Genomic DNA, 18,355 nt, shown 5'->3' on the forward strand with positions numbered 1-18,355 from the left:
CGGCTGACTTTTGAAATGGATAAAGTATTAACTAGTTACTAGCGATCAAGGAAGCAGGAAAGTATGGAGGTGTAAGGCCCAGCATATTCACAGATAAATATCTGCAAACTTTTAAGGAACAGAGGAGAGCTGGTTTCTTTCCTTTCTTTTTTTTATTTTATTTTCTTTCTTTTGTTGTTATTTTTTGAGGCATGTCTTCTCTTTCTGAGCCCTGGCTGTCCTGGACTTGCTTTGTAGACCAGGCTGGCCTCGAACTCGCAGAGATCCACCTGCCTCTGCCTCCCAAGTGCTGAGACTAAAGACGTGTGCACCACGCCCAACTCTTATTTGTTGTTGCTGTCTTTTTTTTCTGGTTTTGAGACATGGTTGGGTCTCTCTACATCAGTGGTTCCCAACCTTCCCAATGCCGAGACTCTAACACAGCTCCTCACGTTGTGACTCCCAACCATAACATTATTCTCTTTGCTAGTTGATAACTGTAAACTTTCTACTGTTATAAATAGCAATGTAAATTTCTGTTTTCTGGTGTCTTAGGCAACCCCCGTGCGAGTGTTGTTCAACCCTCAAAGGGGTTCATGGCTTACAGCAGTAGAACTACTGCGCTACATAGCCCAGGCTATCCTAGACCTCACTATGTAGACCAGGCTGGCCTCAAACTCGGAAGTCTGACTGCCTCTGCCTCTCAAGCACTGGGATTAAAGGTGTGTGCTACCAAGCCCAGGTGCTGGGTTTGTTGTTGTTGTTGTTGTTGTTGTTGTTGTTGTTGTTGTTTTGTTTTGTTTTTTTATCTCCAGCAAAGACTGCACAGTCAGCACAGCACACCTCAGGAGCCCATCAGGTAACGCTAGCAAACAAAGTTCGGTGGCGACACAGAGAGAACATGAAAAGGCTCTTACTTGAAAGTCAAAAGTGGGAGAAAAAAGGAGGGCGGAAGAAATCACATTGCGGAGGGAAAAAGATTTTTGATCCAGATGACCTTCGGGGGCCACTCTTACAAATATTAATCCTTTCCATTCCTATCCTATCTTGCCTTGGAGAAGCATTACCCTAAATAGAGAGTGTGGAAGAGTTTGGTTGCAAAACCTGTTTTTATGGTTAAAATGAAAAGTCATGTAAAGTAACTCAGGAGGCAGGGGCAAGCTCATCCCTGAGAGTTCGAGGCCAGCTTGGTCTACACAGTGACTTTCAAGACAGACAGGGCTATGTAGAGAACCCTGTCTCAGCTCCCTGCCCTTGCAAAGAAATCATTTAGATAAGGTTAGGAAATTTCTGTATGGTTTTATTAAGGCACGGTCTTGTTGTAGAGCCCAGGCTGGCCTTGAACTTACTCTATTGACAGAAATCCTCCTGCTCCAGTTTTCCATACTGCTGTGGTATTATTGCCATATACTGCTACTATATTCTCAAGAAATGGGTGACATTTCAGTGACTCACAATTGGGTATGCAAAAGTGAAACCTGATCGTTTAAAAACCTCAATGTTTAAACAATGAGGTCAGAAAGAAGCCAAAACCTGACATTAACCTGACATTAGGTCAATGCAATCCAAGTAGGCAATAAGCCACAAAAGCTCAGAGAAGCAGGTGACACAAGGGAGAGGCACTATTGGGGCCAGGGCTGGTGTGTGTGTGTGTGTGTGTGTGTGTGTGTGTGTGTGTGTATGCGTGTAAGGAATTCTCCTTGAGAATTCAAGTCAGAATCTTTGGTATCACCCAGTATTGCTGGAACTCTGGGTGGAAAATGTGTCACAGCAAATTCTAAATTCATGTGTCATGACTTTCGTCTTTTTCACGCCCTCCTAAGCCCAGATGTTTCACTTCTGTGGCTCTGCCCTGCCGGATTTGCTCCCTGGAGCTGCCTTTCTTTGCAAGTTTCTCTAGCAAAAGAGGCAAAGAGGTATCCATCGTCAGGAGGCAGAGTCAGGTTTTAGCTCTGAAAACTCCCCTTCCTTCTCTTATGAAATATGTATTAGGAAAAATCCTAACACAAGGATGTTACACATGGAAATCCCACCCTCGTTATGTGAGGCAACTCACCATGCATGGGGATCCAGCCACACTGGGGATAGTACCTGCCCCCGACCTCACTGACCTTGTCCCATTTGATTGTTCATGACACCCCGTACCCCAAGCCTGTCCTTCTAAAATCTCCTTCCAAGATACTCCTGTGAGAATTTCATTCTTATTCGGAAAGAGTAAGGAGTGAACCATAACTGCACTTTGTATAGTATCTAATGATGTCAGCCCGGGGAGGACCTCAGTGTCCACCATTGTATGTACTGATAAATTGTGTTTCAGATCGCTTAAGGAAGCTGACCACAGTCCCAGGCTCACCAAGGAGTCCACATAGCCTCAGGGTTGGAAGCTTATCGTCTTGAATTTTGTAAATTATTTTACACGTAAAGCTGTTTTGCCTGCATGCATATCTGATTTCAGAGGCCAGGAGAGGATGTCAGATTCCCAGGAATTGGAGTTAAAGATGGTTGTGAGCAAACTACATGGGTGCTGGGAAGGTCCTCTGGAAGAGAAGCCAGTGCGTTCAGTGGCTGAGCCATCTCGCTAATCCTTTAATTCATTCTTTAGGTATAAATAGCTCCCAAAGATTCTGTCCTTTGCTTTCTGTTGGCCCTCTATTATGATCAGCACCTTCAGACATGAGCTCTACCGAAATGGCCCTCAAATCTCTTCCACTTCAAGTGTGCAAAAGTAGGATCTTGCTACTTAGCCCAGTCCATCATCTTGGCTAACCCTACTCCCTTCCCATGCTCTGGTGTTTGCAGCAGGATCAACTGGACTCTCCACGGTGTTGTCTGTTGCTCTGGCTGTCGGATGTAATCCTGAGAAGAGGTACCAAGTCCCAGGATTTGTGATTAGACAGACAGCTCACATAATTAATGGGAGTTGTGTTCTTCAGGGAAGGCTGGTACACAGATCCTCAACCCTTCCGAGGAAGGACACCCCTAAATTGGTTAAGTCACATAATTATATATTCATGCTATTAACACGGATGTCTTGGTGACTCACAGTCTAAACGGCATAACCACATGAAAACATCCCCCAGACACCTAGACTCTGCCAGCCTCTCCCAGAGCTGGGAAAGGCTGTGTGAAGGCTTAGTACATATCGGATCTTAGGCTGCTGCACTGTCTTCTAACTACTAAGAATCTTCCAGAGAACCCAGTTCAAGCCAGAGAACAAGAACATACGGATTTATGTACTGAGAGACAAGGTCTATCCCTGAACCTGGATGTTGATTAGGCTTGCCTAGCTGGCTGGCTTGCTCTGGGGAACATGGACACATGACGTCTGGCAATGCCTCCTCCAGCTTGGGTGAAGCCCGCTGGGACAGTGTGTGGGATGCAGCTTAGCACCTCAGACAGCAAGACCATTCCAGTCCTTCCTCAGGATTGACTGACCTTCCTTATCTGTGGAAGTGATACAATCTAGAAGGCAGAGTTCAGGCTGCAGCCCAACCAGGAATGAGCTCCAAAGGGAACTCTGGGTCTGTACTATAGGTCAGTCATCAAAGGCCATAATTCTCCAAGTGCAGCCACAGCAGAATTCAGCCCCACCCAGAATGATTAATGCAGATGTGTGGGTGCCGTGCCCATCCTTCATGTTTTCCAGCCTTGTATTATAACCTGCAACCAAACTTTAAGTCCAGTGCAGCCCAGATGAAAGGAAAAAACAAAAACAAAAACAAAAATGTTTTTTAATCCCAGTACTCAGGAGGCAGAGGCAGGTGGATCTCTGAGTTTGAGGCTGGCCTGGTTTACAGAGTGAGTTCCAAGACAGCCAGGGCTGTACAGAGAAACCCTGTCTCAAAAAACCAAAAGAAGAAAAAGGAAAAGAGAGAAAATGAGTGTTAACACGTCTGAGACAGGAAGTAAACAAAACCACACAGATACTCACTTTGATTGTATTCAAATTTTTATTCTCTCAACAAAAAAACTTAAGACAATGATTTTAAATAATAAAACATGATATATTCTAGACACTTAATTGTTTTCTTTTTAAAAAGACAGTTTATTATAAATTTGGACTCCTACAGTTCTGGTGTGGCGCTTCGACATTTACAGTATTTCTTACCATTTTATCTTCACTCCAAACTTGCTAAACAAAGAGTTCCTCTCTGCACACTCGAGGCTTCGCTTTAAGGAAATACTTCACGACCACACGAAACCCACACACACAGAACATTTGTTTTTTTTTTTTTAAAAAATATTTACAGAAGTCTGTCCAGCCATTTGGATTTTGTTTCTTTGCCCATACTGAGGATCAACAAAAAAGCTAAATAGTCAGCAAGATTTCACTTCAGCAGTGCAAAGAAGGGCTTCCACCAAACGCCACTAAACAAACCGACAAACGCACTCAGCAAAACTCAGCTCGTGAGAGAGTAATGTAAAAAAATAAACATGTAGTGGGTCATAACTAGACTGGTTTTCACTGTGCAACTTTTCCTCAGGGGGTAATATTACCCATTTCACAGAAAAAAAAATAAAAACTGGAATATGCATCCAAGCCTTTGCTCATGGAGAAAATGCCCTTCAAACAAATTCATCATAAGGCGAGAGAAAGAGAAAGAGAAAGAGAAAGAGAGAGAGAGAGAGAGAGAGAGAGAGAGAGAGAGAGAATGAATATGAATATTAATGGGAGAGGGGAGGAGCAAGAGAAGGGGAAGGAACTGCCGTTTGGCCCAGAAAAATGTAAGGATAGTGTGTATTTATAGTATATACACATTTACAGGTATATTGCAGTTTAGACTGTCTGTAGAGTCGTTAGGTAAATGGACTGGCTCAGTAAGATGAAAATGTTCTCTATAAGTAGGAAGTTATTGCTAATAGGCTACACGCTGTGCTGAGATGGAAGCCATAGGAACACGGGGTGCGAGCTGTCATGGTGCTGGGGTTAACAGCAAGCATCAGATGGACAGCCTGCCACCATACTCAGAAGGATGAGCAAACACCGCTTAAAGAAGACAGGGGAAAAGGCCGATGCACTGTCCCTTACGTCTCTGCTTAGTTAAAACAAAAGTCCAGTTCACCACAAGTTAGCATAGGCTGACAAGCAAGCTTAGCTGCATGATGGGGAGAGGAAGTACAGCATGCATTTACAACTCGGCTGCCTAGTCTACGTCATACAAACTGAACATAAAAATCCAATTTAAATAAGACTATAGACTATTATAGTAAAAAACAAAACAAAACAAAACAACCAACTGACACACACACAGTAGACTTAGTTTGATACTGATTGATTTGAAGAGTAAACCTCATCCTGTCCTCTCCTAATTCTCTACTGAGATTTATTTGCCAATAGCTAGAATATGTTTACTCACTTAAAAAAGATATTAAATACTTGTATCATGAAAGTACATTCTTATTAACAATACAGACATACTGGGTAAGAAAATAGCTCCTGTGTGAACTGTGTCTGAAATGAATTTTCCTTACAACTATAAAACATCCACTTACACTTATATAAGATCACCCCTCCCCCCCCATGGAAAAAGCTAAGGAAAGATGGGGCGGGCTGGGCGAGGAGCAGGGAAGGAAAGATTCAGCTCTCCTAATTACAGCACAGTGATTAATATGGTTCAAGACAGAACCAACAACAGTTGGTCCAAAAGATGCCTTCAATTCATGGTTACCACTAAAAACCAATCTCAACCACTTTTGGTTCATTGCAATGAGACCAAAAAAACAAAACAAAACAAAAAAAACAAAACAAAAAAACAAAACAAAACAAAAAAAACCTCACAGATTTATATAAATACTAGACTCGGCTCTTTTATTATTAAAGTTTCCCATTTGTTTTTGCAAGGCCTAGCTACCATGTCACAACTTCTAACTTCTATTTGCTCTGCAACAACTACAAGAGGTAGGCATAAAGCATGAAAAAGTTTCTCAGTCAGCGCCTCCCTGTACAACCCATTCCCTTCACACAGGGGCGGCCAGAACCTGCCCCCTTCCCTCTCACAGAGCTGCTGTTCTGCCCGTGCGGACCTCAGAGTGAGTAACTCAGGTAAGAAACTTTCCCTACTGAAGGATACTGTCATAGTGTCTGCTGCAGAGCAGTTGGGTGTGTGTGTGTGTGTGTGTGTGTGTGTGTGTGTGTGTGTGTGTGTGTGTGTGTGTGTATTGATATATATATATATTTATTTGTTTAAAAAAATAAACAACAACAACAAAAAAACCCCACTTCCTAGAACCAATCGTCTTGATTCTCTACTTCCACAAAATACACTATTTGGCCAAGACTACAGACGTGTTTTGCTTTTGTTTTTTTGCTTTTCACAGATGCAAGGGCCATGCGAATAAATTAAAGAGCGGATACCACACGTACACGGGTGAGCCACTGAAGGCAGGCCCTGGAGAGTCTCTATAAACATAATCTATAACACTTCCATTCCATCCTTGTCCAGTCGGCCACAGAGGCCTTGCTACACATCCAGGATCTCCTCGGCCGTCCCTCCACAGCGCAACCTGTAGCGACCGGCTCTCCAGCTTATAGTAGGGTCCCACAGTGCCGACAAGAAAATGTATATTGTCATGGATTCGCGGATGAACCAAGCCACAGCATAATCAAGTTTTGAAAAACACAGTGTGCCACCCTGAGAATTAAAAGTAAAAGTTGATTGACTTCCCATCAGATGTACAGTCCAAGAACGAAATTCTCAGGTGAGATGGCTCCACAAGGAAGCCTGAGGACCCAAGTTCAAGCCCCAGACCCCACCTGGTAGGAGGGAGGAAAGCAAGCACAAAACGAACACCACACACACACACACACACACACACACACATACACACACCACACACAACACACACAAAACACACACACACAACACACATACAACACACACACACAACTCACACAAACACACACACCCGCACACAACACACACACACAAAACATTCACACACAACACACACACACAAAACACTCACACACAACACACACACACAAAACACTCACACACAATACACACACAAAACACTCACACACAACACACACACAAAACACTCACACACAACACACACACACAACTCACACACTCACTCACACACACACTCACACATAACATACGCATACCACACACACACTCATACACATTCACACACACACAGACCCCCACACACACACACACACACATTCACACACACAGACCACACACACACACACACACACACACACAAAACACTCACACACACGGGGCGGGAGGGAGTGGGGGAGCCAAGGGGGGAGTCTACGAGCTCTGGGGACCCCACTCTTGGCACCATTGAAATCAAAGGTGTCTCCCTGGGTGACTTAACTGCCTTGCCATCCTTAGCAAAGGCAGTGTGAAAACAGCTGCAGTCTCGGCTTGAGCATTTATTTCCTTCATATCATTTTTCTGAACTAACTGTGAGACCCGGACTTGTTTAGTTTTCTATCTACATTCTACTCTTCGATGTGAAGCTGAAGACGTCCTCTGTCTCTCTTCGGCCTTTTCTAAACTGAAATAGTTCTGGTCCCTCACCAGATTATGGACACCCTTTCTTGTGTACTCACATACCTGGACACCCCTGAGTTGAATGTAGTCAAATATAAACCATGCCAGGCAGTGACACATGAAGAAAACCATGATATCCCATCGGAACACGTGGTGGGCTGCCCACCCGATAATTAAACTGGCAACAAAGCATTCTGAAATTGGCTCACAAATTATTGTGGCAGGAAGCATGTTAATCCTCAATTTGGTCCACCTGAAGAAAGAAACAAGCAAACAAAAAGGATTTTTAAGACAACGGCCTGCTTACAAAACTAACCAACCAACCCTCACCAAACACCCACACCAACACCATCCTGAACCCCTGCTGACCACTCCCACACACGGTCAACTTACAACCTCGACATCGAAAAAACACCCTCTTTGAAACAGTTTTTATTTTATTTATTTATTATACTCTCTCATGTAGCCCAGGTTGGCCTCAAAGTCCTTAGGTAGGGAAATGACTTTCAGTTCCTGATCCTCTGCTTCATTTTCCCAATGTTGGGATTACTGGTTGGTGACACCACACCCAGCGTATGCCGTGCGGGGGTGGGTGGGTGGTGACATCCAGGCCTGACTGCATGCCAGGAGAGCAAGTCTTTCAACTTAGATACGGCCCCAGCCTTCCTTTCTCAGTATTTTATGAATCTCTATTTTTATTTAGTTATTAAAGAAAACACATTTAGGCATTCAATTCAATACAGAACAAACTTTTCTGGAAGCAAATTAATCTCCCTCAGCTACCCCACAAGACTATTATGTAGCTCTGGTTGCCCTGAAACAAACTCGAGACCAGGCTGACCTTGAACTCAGAGATTCACCGGCCTCTTTCCCCCAAGTACTTGGGTTAAATGCATATACACATACATACACACACACACACACACATACATATACACACATACATACATACACACACACACACACACACACTCACACACACATAATCATGTAGCACAAGGCACACGTGCACACTCCTTTTTGACACAGTATAAAATGATGGTGTTTTGATTTACCTGATCATTCTGGATTGAAACTGAGAAATTGAGTACGAACCAGAGTTTTGCATGGCAACTTGCGTAGACATTGAAAACTTCCAGCCTCTGAAAATGAAGATAATTATAATATGGTCTATGTTTATGTTGATGGACTGATGGACACATTCAAGCCCGACTGGTTCTCCGGCACTCACTAGTCACTCTAAGAGTAAGCTGTGGCTGGGAGTCAGCACGAGCCCAGGCCTCCCTCGAGGATGAGCAAACCAATGCTATGGATATTTCTCAATGGCCGCGGCAACCCTCAATGGTATCACATTCCGGCCACAAGGACCTACATTCCCTAGGTTTATAGTTTAAGAAACTTTAGTGCAGCCATTCTTAACATACTCAGTGAGAGAGTTCTAGACTCAATAGTTTGTCTCTAATCCCCCTGTGTGTGTGTCTGTGTGTCTGTGTATTCAACAAGAAAAGTAATCAAGTGGCACTGGGTCTCGTAGAAGACATTGGTGCGGGTTGGGGATTTAGCTCAGCGGTAGAGCGCTTGCCTAGCGAGCGCAAGGCCCTGGGTTCGGTCCCCAGCTCCGAAAAGAAAAAAAAAAAGAAAAGAAAAAAAAGAAGACATTAGGTGACTGTGAACTTCATAAACACCATATGGAATACATGAGGCAACACCTCAAATATACTCATCAAAAAATTTTTTTAAATAAATCACAGGGCAGTGATCTCCTTTAAACCCAAATTGTCTGTGCCTGAGAAATGCTAAGAGATGAGGTGGCTTATTAGCAAATTATGAACTAATGTGCTAAGAAATCCCCAAGTTCTGGGCTGGAGAGATGGCTCGGGAGTTTGAGAGTTCAGTTCCCAGCACCCACGTGGTAGCATCACAGCTATCTGTAACTCCAGTCCAGGAGATCAAATTCCCTCTTCTGACCTCCAAGGGTACCATACACACGTTATATACACATGCAGGAAAAACACTCATACCTATAAAGTTAAAAAAAAAACGAAAGTAGAAAGTTTAGTTTCAAATGGTACTTAAAAAAAGAATCCACCTATTGACTTATGATTGTATGTACCAAGGGGTTTAACTTTTCTAAAACACAGAACTTTCTACTTTCGTTCTCTCAAAAGCTTCCTGTCAACCACTTCAAGCTACAGCTTCTTGAGGAAACAGAGGAGTTTGCTTTATTAGTACCTATGGGTATCGGATGTGAACGCTCTGCTCTGGCAAAAGCACTGACCTTTGTACTCACTAGCAGAATCCACGGTTGGACTAGAAAGAAGCCGCCCATAGAACATGGGAGACACTAAAAACACTTTAGCTTTCTTACCGGTCCGCTATTGCTTTGGCCATGAAGTAATCTTCTGCAATGTACTGAGCAAAGGCGATGAGCCCTCCTGCCTGATCTAGCACATCCTTCCTCATCAAGCAAGACATCCCTGTCACACACTTGAAGCCGGTAACATTGGCAGAGATATAGGATCTTGGGTGTGAAGTTCCAAAATATACCTGCGGAGGAAACAGACATGGTCCATTTGGTTTTAACGTTAAAGCTTGTAAACTTTTCCTAATGCTTTCTGTTGAGTGAGCGAGCGAGTGACTGACCAATGACTGAGTGTCCTAACGTGAATGAAAAGCACAGCACTGCATCACTGTAGCCCAGGCTGACTACTCAGCTATCATCAGTACCAAGAAATATTTGCCTTTAGAGTGAAAAGCATATTCACTGGCCAGAAAGTAAGCACTATTTTTTTCTAAAATGAATAGATTAAAAGATAAACTCAAATAAAACGGAATTTGTATATAAAAGAGAAATTATTAACTGATTTATAAAGTATTAATGAAATTTAGTGCCTCCAGATTTTACAACATTTAGTGGCATGTACGTGTGTGTGTGTGTGTGTGTGTGTGTGTGTTTGTACACAAGCATTTATGCATACACAGACCATGTACAGGTGATAACAATATTTAGGACAATTTTATTTCTTCCTAAGATTATTTTTAATTCTGTATATTCATGTTAAGTCTGTAGGGAGTTATGTACATCTGAATGAGTTCCTGTAGGTTGGAGGGTCCTCTGGAGATGCAGTTATAGCTTATCGTAGGCTGGCCATCTTGGGTGCTGAGAACCCAACTCTGGTCCTCTCTGCAAGAACAGTGCTCACTCCTGATGCTGAGCCATCTCTCCAGCCCCTAATGTCTTACTGCTCCTTCTCTGTAACGCTTCAGAACTGACTGCCACCATCCTAAATGTTACACACAAGTCCTATTTCTTATTTATATCTCAGTACGCTGCCTTTTCTAATTGACTTCAGTTACAGCGCAGCGGGCTTCCTTAATGGCAGTTATTCACAAAGAGCGGAGCAACAGGATTTTACAAGGCAGCTAAGACTATGATTCCTGCTACCTATGCCCAATTCAGATGCCACTGAAGCAGTGGGGCTCTCTGTGACTGCTAGACCAGAAGCACCCATCTTAACCCTTAAGCAGTTAACCGAGGCCCCAATGCTAGGTGGACTAGGGGTTCAGTGGAAGGTTTCCTTATCGTGTAGGAAGATTCTTCTGGTTGTATCTCCATTCATTCTAAGCATTCGTGGGAGTATCTTTCATTGATGCAAACATCTGTGTGCATGTTTTCAAGGTAAAATGACATGATAGTATTTTATTTTTAAAACAGTTATCTGTAGTTCATTTTACCAACCAGATACTCAAGATTTTAAGACTAACAATCTCTTCCAGTAAGAGAAATATTTCCCAGGGCAGGGTTAAGAAAGAGACCATGGGCTGGAGAGATGGCTCAGTTGGCAAAGTGACGGTCACATGATGACCTGAGTCACATACCCAGCGTTCACTGGCCGTGATGTGCACCTATAATCCCAGGCTTTGAGGAAACTGGTGCTGGAGGATCCTTGGGACTTGCAGGCCAGCCTGCAAAAGCTCCAAAGTTCACGAGAGACTCAAAAACATGTCTCAAAAAATGAGGTGGCAAGTGACTGAGAAAGAAACCTGACATTGACCTCCCCCATTACATATGCATATTCATCCTCCTACATACACCAACATGCATATACACATAAGAGTCACACTCGAGCATGCACGGGGGAGGGGAGCAAGAGAGAGAAACACACACACACACACACACACACACACACACACACACACAGAGAGACACACAGAGAGAGAGAGAGAGAGAGAGAGAGAGAGAGAGAGAGAGAGAAGAGAGAGAGACAGTGACCGAGAGAGAGAGAGAGAGAGAGAGAGAGAGAGAGAGAGAGAGAGAGAGAGAGAGAGAGAGGAAATTGCCATTGTCCCGAAACTAATGTGCCTTCAACCCTTGGATCTTGGCAATGAGAATCATCAGCAAATGTACCATGTACTAAGAAGGAAGTGGACAGGCATCAAAACTGATGCCGAGACTTTCTGTCTAACAGTATAGAATTAGATATGACTTTTAGGAAGCTTTAGTATGGGAAAAGATTATGAAATGACAAAACTAATACGCAAACTGCTTCTCGAGCACAGCCGCAATCATGCTTTTCGAAGGGCACATAAGAAAAACATGAAGGCAAAACCAAAACCAGTCGCAAGTGCCAAACGCGGTCAGACAGAAGTGAACCCTAACTGCCCTCATTAGTGGGGAGGTGGGTTTTCCTTTGGGGGTGGGGGCGGTACGTTGCTACTGTGTCGCTACAATTTATCCTTCCCTCCATGGTGAGAGCTTAACTACAACCCTGAGGAGAAAGGGCTGCAGATGTAGCTCAGTGGAGAAAAGCTTGCTTAGCGTGGCTAAGTCCCTGAGTTTGATCCCAGAACTTGCAAAGAACAAAAGATTGAAGATGGGGGGTGGGGGGTGGTGGAAGAAGTAGAGGCAGGAAGACAGGAGAGGGGAGTAAAGAAAACAAAATTATGTATTCACTTTGCCATAAATCCAAAGCTTTGTATATTAATTTCAAAAAAGAAAATAAGTTTCTTAAGATACATAGTTACTTAAAAAGGAGATCAAGGGTTTTTTCTTTTAAATAATAGGACTTGTATAAACTGTTTTAAAAAATACCTTTCAGTTGAAGAGAACATTATATAAGACAATAGTGTGGAGTGAATGTCTAGAATTGAGCAGGGCCACCAGCCGTCCCCTATACACAGCCACAGTGTGTGTGTGTGTGTGTGTGTGTGTGTGTGTGTGTGTGTGTGTGTGTGTGTGTGTGTGTGCAGCTCAGCAGTAAGTGACCACAGAAACACAAGAACTTCCTCCTAGGAACAGGGTGCTCTCAGCAGGGTCCCACACCGGCAGCAGAGCTGAGGGAGGAGCCGCTGTGCACGATTTGTAAGCCCTGCACTTACCTGCTCTAAGGTGGCAGCAAAGCCTTGTCTGTCAGCTACGTATGGCAGCCCGTGGACCAGCCCCACTCTCTCCGTCATCTGATTGACCATGTCAGTTAATGTGTCTGGAATGACTGCAAGTTAGGGGAAAGGTGAGAACAGAGAAAGGAAAAAAAAAAGAGAGAGGGAACATTTTAGTAAAATGTCCATTAATGTAATTAAATTTTGTGAACTGTAATTAAGTTACAATAAAATATATTCTTTTGAACATTTGGATTTAATAAATATCAATCACTTATTCTGAGAATATAAAACTTTAAAAAGCTACCCATTTTTAGCTCAGGAGAGAAATTTCTTGCTATAACCACTAAATAATTTTTTTTAAATACATGAATGCTTTTTAATAAATTTACATATTGTAGGAAACATGGTTGATTTGACTCTTTTGGTAGAATAGTGTATTACAGAAGCCCAAAGGGTACAAAGTGTCCAACAAAGAAGAAATGTTACACTGGAGAAGGGCTGTAGGCCAGATGGTGGTCATCACTATGTTTAATGGTTGAGATTTTCTCTTCAAAATGCAAAGGTATCTAATACATGTACCATCTAGGTTAGGCTAAAAAAATTAAAATCTTATCAAGTGCACCTAACATACATGATGATGGAGTAAATTATCGGGCAAACCACAGATTGATAAATAATATATTTTTAAGATGTTTTTGGCTTTCTATCATCAAATGAACAGTTTGATAAAGTAGGACAAACCTCACCTCGTATTCCGCTATCACAAATCCATATGAGATCATACTTTGCAACTTCATATGCTGGCATCAAATTATTAATTTTAGGATTAATGCCAACCTTTTTGCCACCTAAAAATGTAAAGGCACAATAGTAAGACATTCATTGAGCTCAAAATACATGATACTATAAAGATACATGGAGAGAGAAACAGAGTTGTGCCGTATTTCATAATTTAAACATTACCTATCACTCATAGTAATCACTGTAAAAAGTACTCATTCATAAAAGGAGAATTTTTAATTTCTTTAACAATCTAGTCTGGTTTCTAATTTGCAATTTCTTCCATTAACATGATGAACTAATATCTAATGATAATTGTACAACACAACGATATCATAACAGCCATGTGCTGAATACCTGCAAAGTGCTGAGATCCCTCATCACAAATCAGTGGTAAGTATGCATGTTAATTAATTTGATTTAACCATTTCATAATATATATATGTGTGTATATATATATATATACATATATATATATGTATATTTAAAGTGTCATGCTACATAATATTATAAACACATTTATTTAGTGGTAGGGAATAAACGTAAACAAAACCAATAAAAGAGTCCACAGGACTCATTTTGAAGTTACAGTAGTTACAACAATAGGAGAAATTGACTTATCAGAGTAAAACATACGCTACCCCCACTTTTATACAGAGAAAAGGCTACCATTAAAAACACTTTAGAAACAAAACCGATACGGGAACCAAAGGGAGGGGCAGCTAAAACTCAGGGCCATTCGAAGGGCTGTATGGAAACCTAATATAGTAGAAACTTCTGCAGATGGATAGAACATATGAAAGAGATATAAAGGAATCACCAAATAACTAGAGACAAAGCCCCAAGCAGGAACCTCCAGTGCAGGGAACAAGGCACATCTAGTCAATGTTGGCCAGAGGGGCCCCATGGAATCCCCAAAACAACCTGGGCTACTGCAAGACTATTGGTTGCTTTCCACAGACTGCTGGTGCGGCCCTATTTTGAAGTCACCACCTACATAACTCATTGAACATGAAGCAGTCGAGCTGGCGCCTACCTCGGTCCTTTACTCCTACGGTTAGTGTTCGTGGAAGTGACCCAGAGAACTACCAGAGGGGAACACTGCCCTGCACGGGGCGCTGGTGCAAGAGTGTCACAAAAGTTGTGAAAGTAACCAAGAATCTGATTGTAACTAAAACATACTCTATAAGATGGAACCCAAGCTCAACACTGAGACTTTACTGAGTGACTTGTACTCTAATCTAGAGTTTAAGGCAAGATTTACTGATATTTAAAACTACCAAAGTAAAATGGCCAATGTAGGTTTTTTACTTACCTATAAATAATCTAGCATCAACGTTTGGGTATTTTCCAAGCAGTTTCTTACATACATCAATGGCTGGATCATCGTGATCTTGTACACAAAGGAGTACTTCATACTAATCAAAAGAAGATATTTAACATTAAGAACACTCTTAGAAGCACACACTGCTAGCATTTCTAGAGGGATCAAAAACTAGATGAAAGGAAAAAAGAGGATTGTGTACATAAAGTTAAGAGCTTAGGGAGGAATCCTAAGGGACCCAGCTGCTTGTGACGAGTGTTGCTTGGGCGGGGACAGCTTCTCCAGGCCAAAGACCTGTCTGCCAGCAGCAGAAAGCGCCTGGAGTGCCTGAGGTGGACAACTGTCATTCTCTGACAGGCTCTGTCCCAGAGACAACCTGCATATCAAGTTTGTTCACAACCTGCACCACTTAACATGCACTCAAAGCTTACAAGATGTGCAGGAGTGCAAAAGGCAATATTGAAAAGGAGTAAACCCAAGCACACTCCTTCTCCAGAAGCTGTCCTGGAGCCCCGCCTGGCCTCATGAAAGTGCCACAAACGTAAAGAGAGCCCATAAGGGACAAAGTGTGATTACGTTTCTTTCCTTTTTTTAATTCTATTTTACTGTTTAAAACTTTTTAAATAAAATAACATTTGACCGAACATTTACTACCATGAAAAGCATGCTTCGCTGACCTCACTAAGTATGAGGACATCCAGAATTTCATTTTGCTCAACGCTATGTTTAGTTAGAAAGGCATTTCTGAAAGCTTCAATGGCCCTGCCAAAACCGTCCTTACAGTACCTTCCGAGGTGCTTAAATCACAGGGACTGACTCAAGCCATGGAAAAGCCCATTCTGCTTACTTCTACTGATAAGTACATAAAAGCAAAAAGCAGAAACAAAATACTCATAATGCCTTCAGCATGCATCTTACCTCACCAAAATACTGGCAGAAAAGAAATCTGTGGTTGAACACAAGAGAACCAGGACTGAAGTCAAGAAAGGTTTTGTCAACAAGGTGGGGATTTTATTTTTTTAATTAAAGAAAAAAGGCTTACTAATAATTAAGCAGACGGTGAAAACGAGGAGCATTTTCTCATGATCCCTACCACTTAGTATTCCATCCAGTATCCGCTTCAGTGATGACTGATCAAAACTGCTCCTCAGGAAGGGTTCAGCCAATCATACAGTCATCTGGCCTCATGAGACCAGATAAAAGTCTGAGAGAGCAAAGGGTGCCAATCCTACCACACCCATGAAACTTCCCAGAGGGCTGAGCCTACGAGCAGTCCTGATGTCTCAGAACACTTAGTGGAGGAAGACTGTGTCCTTAATAATGGCGATTAGAAAGGCTAAATAACTTTATAAAGGGCAAAATAACAGCTAGCTTTCTTCCCATCCACTAAGCCACACAGCCAGGCGCTCCCTAGAGAATTCCGTAATGCTTTTACGATAGGTACTGCTCGACAGGTGTGAACAGCAAGGCGGGGGAAAGTGCTTCTGAGCACTAGGATGCTGCAAGACATGGGTGGCTTATTGGGGCTTCCTCCCCAACCAAGGCAGAACTTTATAAAACTGGTTTTCCAGAGTGATGCCGGTACCAGGAATTAAGCCCAGGTGTTCTGCAAGAGCAGTGTGCTCTCTTAACGAATGAATTGTCTCTCTAGTTCCATAGGAGAGCTCATCTTTACTTCATCACAAGGCTTGCAAGTTTCCAATCGTGATTATACCTTTCAAACTTAATTCCAAGATTACAAACAAAAATGACTTAATAAGCTATGCTGCAAAAAAAAAAAAAAAAAAAAAAAAAAAACCCAGTTCACATTATCCAGGAGCAGATACTTAAGACAGGCTTTAAAAAAAAAAAATCGTAGCAAACTGAAGAAAGAACCACATTATAATGAGGTATCAGCTCATGACTGTGGTGGGATGAAACCATTTTATTCACTAGGAATCTCTGCCCTGCGACAGTCAAATTCCTCCCGTTATAACTGGTTAAAAGCTCGCCTAGCTAATACATAGAATGACTTTTGGGGTATTTTTTATATTCTAAAAGACTAGTCGTATACATGTTAAAAATACAGTACATACTGAAAATATATTCCTTTACGATATTTTTAGAAAGACTGATTTCCTAAGTCTCCAGGAGATGGAATAGCTAGTGAAGCCCTGTAACTGAGCAAGCTGGACTGCAAGCTCGGGAGGGAGAAGGCAGCCCAGCAACTGCAATCACTTTCGTCTGCGCTTTTCAGACTGCGGAAAAGTCCAAAGGCGAAAGGCAAGATGGGGGACTACAAATAAACCTCTCCAAATTAAGAATACTTAGTCCTTGGATATTTAAGAACTTAACACTTGAAACTGCAGTACATGGAATGCTACCCTTTGTATTTGAGTAAATTTAGATGCATTAATAACAATTTAAAGTCGTGTGAGAACGTCTCCTCACTGATTCAGACCTGGAGACATTAGGAAGGCAAACTTTATAGTAAAGAGGACAAAATGCCATTCGGAACAGATGGCCAGGGGGGTTCTGGGAGCTGAAGCCAGGAACTCATACATACCAAGCATACACTCTTACTACCAGGCTATGCCCTAAGTCATGAAATGACTTAATTAGCTTTAATATATGAAATAATAATACTGCCTATCAAGCAAAAATACCTCCACCACCACCACTCCCTGCTTCATGGAACCAATACTGGCCTCAAATTCCCTATGTACCAGGGACTGTGGGTTCAGACCTGTCTCTATGCAGCCTGGTGATGGATGGATCCCAGAGTTTCATGCATGCCAGGCATGTGCCCTACTGGGGTACATTCAACCCTTCAAGTACAAGTATTTTAAGCTACTATTTATAAAGAACTACTTTACACACCAGGTTTTATAGAAATACCATATTTGAATTACAATAGAATATACAGCCTGTAACAAAGTGGACTTAGACTTCTAGTTCCTAGAACAGTTGCTGGCCCAGGGCGAGTGACAAGTTCATTTGTTAATTCGCTTGTGTAACTTCTGAGAGAAAGGAGGATTTTAAAGAAAATGCCTCTGAATTCAAAGCTTTAAAGGGCAATTTTGAATATTTGTTTTCTCTACTCAAGAACTAGATGGTTTTGTGCGACATTTACCAACTGTGTTAATGTTTTTAAAATACAATACTGTCTGAATAAAAGTTCCCTTAGATACAGGAACCAGACAGATTTCTCTGGCTCTCTAGTTCAGAAACTAAACTACACCATGAAAGACTAGACACTGTCTCTGGCATATCTTTCGTACTAAAGATCAACACGATTTTCTCCTCCACCAATGAAAACACACAGGGATGTGATATAAAAAGACCCACAGAACTAGGTCTCCGAGCTTTGAGATGGGACGAAGCAGAGGAATCAAAATGT

General features: G+C 42.1%; 1 protein-coding gene across 1 annotated transcript in view; it reads right to left on the reverse strand.

The window, feature by feature from the left end:
• Window positions 1-3,906: 3,906 nt before the first annotated feature.
• Window positions 3,907-18,355, reverse strand: part of Ugcg (UDP-glucose ceramide glucosyltransferase) — a 32,131-nt gene continuing 17,682 nt past the window's right edge. Inside the window, exons 3-9 of the mRNA XM_032903535.1 lie at window positions 14,968-15,070; window positions 13,619-13,720; window positions 12,870-12,982; window positions 9,859-10,037; window positions 8,546-8,632; window positions 7,554-7,743; window positions 3,907-6,611 (exon numbers count right to left, since the gene is read on the reverse strand). Of these exons, the coding sequence (XP_032759426.1) occupies window positions 6,441-6,611; window positions 7,554-7,743; window positions 8,546-8,632; window positions 9,859-10,037; window positions 12,870-12,982; window positions 13,619-13,720; window positions 14,968-15,070 (945 nt within the window). The 3' untranslated portion in view covers window positions 3,907-6,440. The remainder of the gene's footprint in view (window positions 6,612-7,553; window positions 7,744-8,545; window positions 8,633-9,858; window positions 10,038-12,869; window positions 12,983-13,618; window positions 13,721-14,967; window positions 15,071-18,355) is intronic.

Source organism: Rattus rattus, chromosome 1 (assembly GCF_011064425.1).
Source record: "Rattus rattus isolate New Zealand chromosome 1, Rrattus_CSIRO_v1, whole genome shotgun sequence".
Classification (NCBI taxonomy): domain Eukaryota; kingdom Metazoa; phylum Chordata; class Mammalia; order Rodentia; family Muridae; genus Rattus; species Rattus rattus.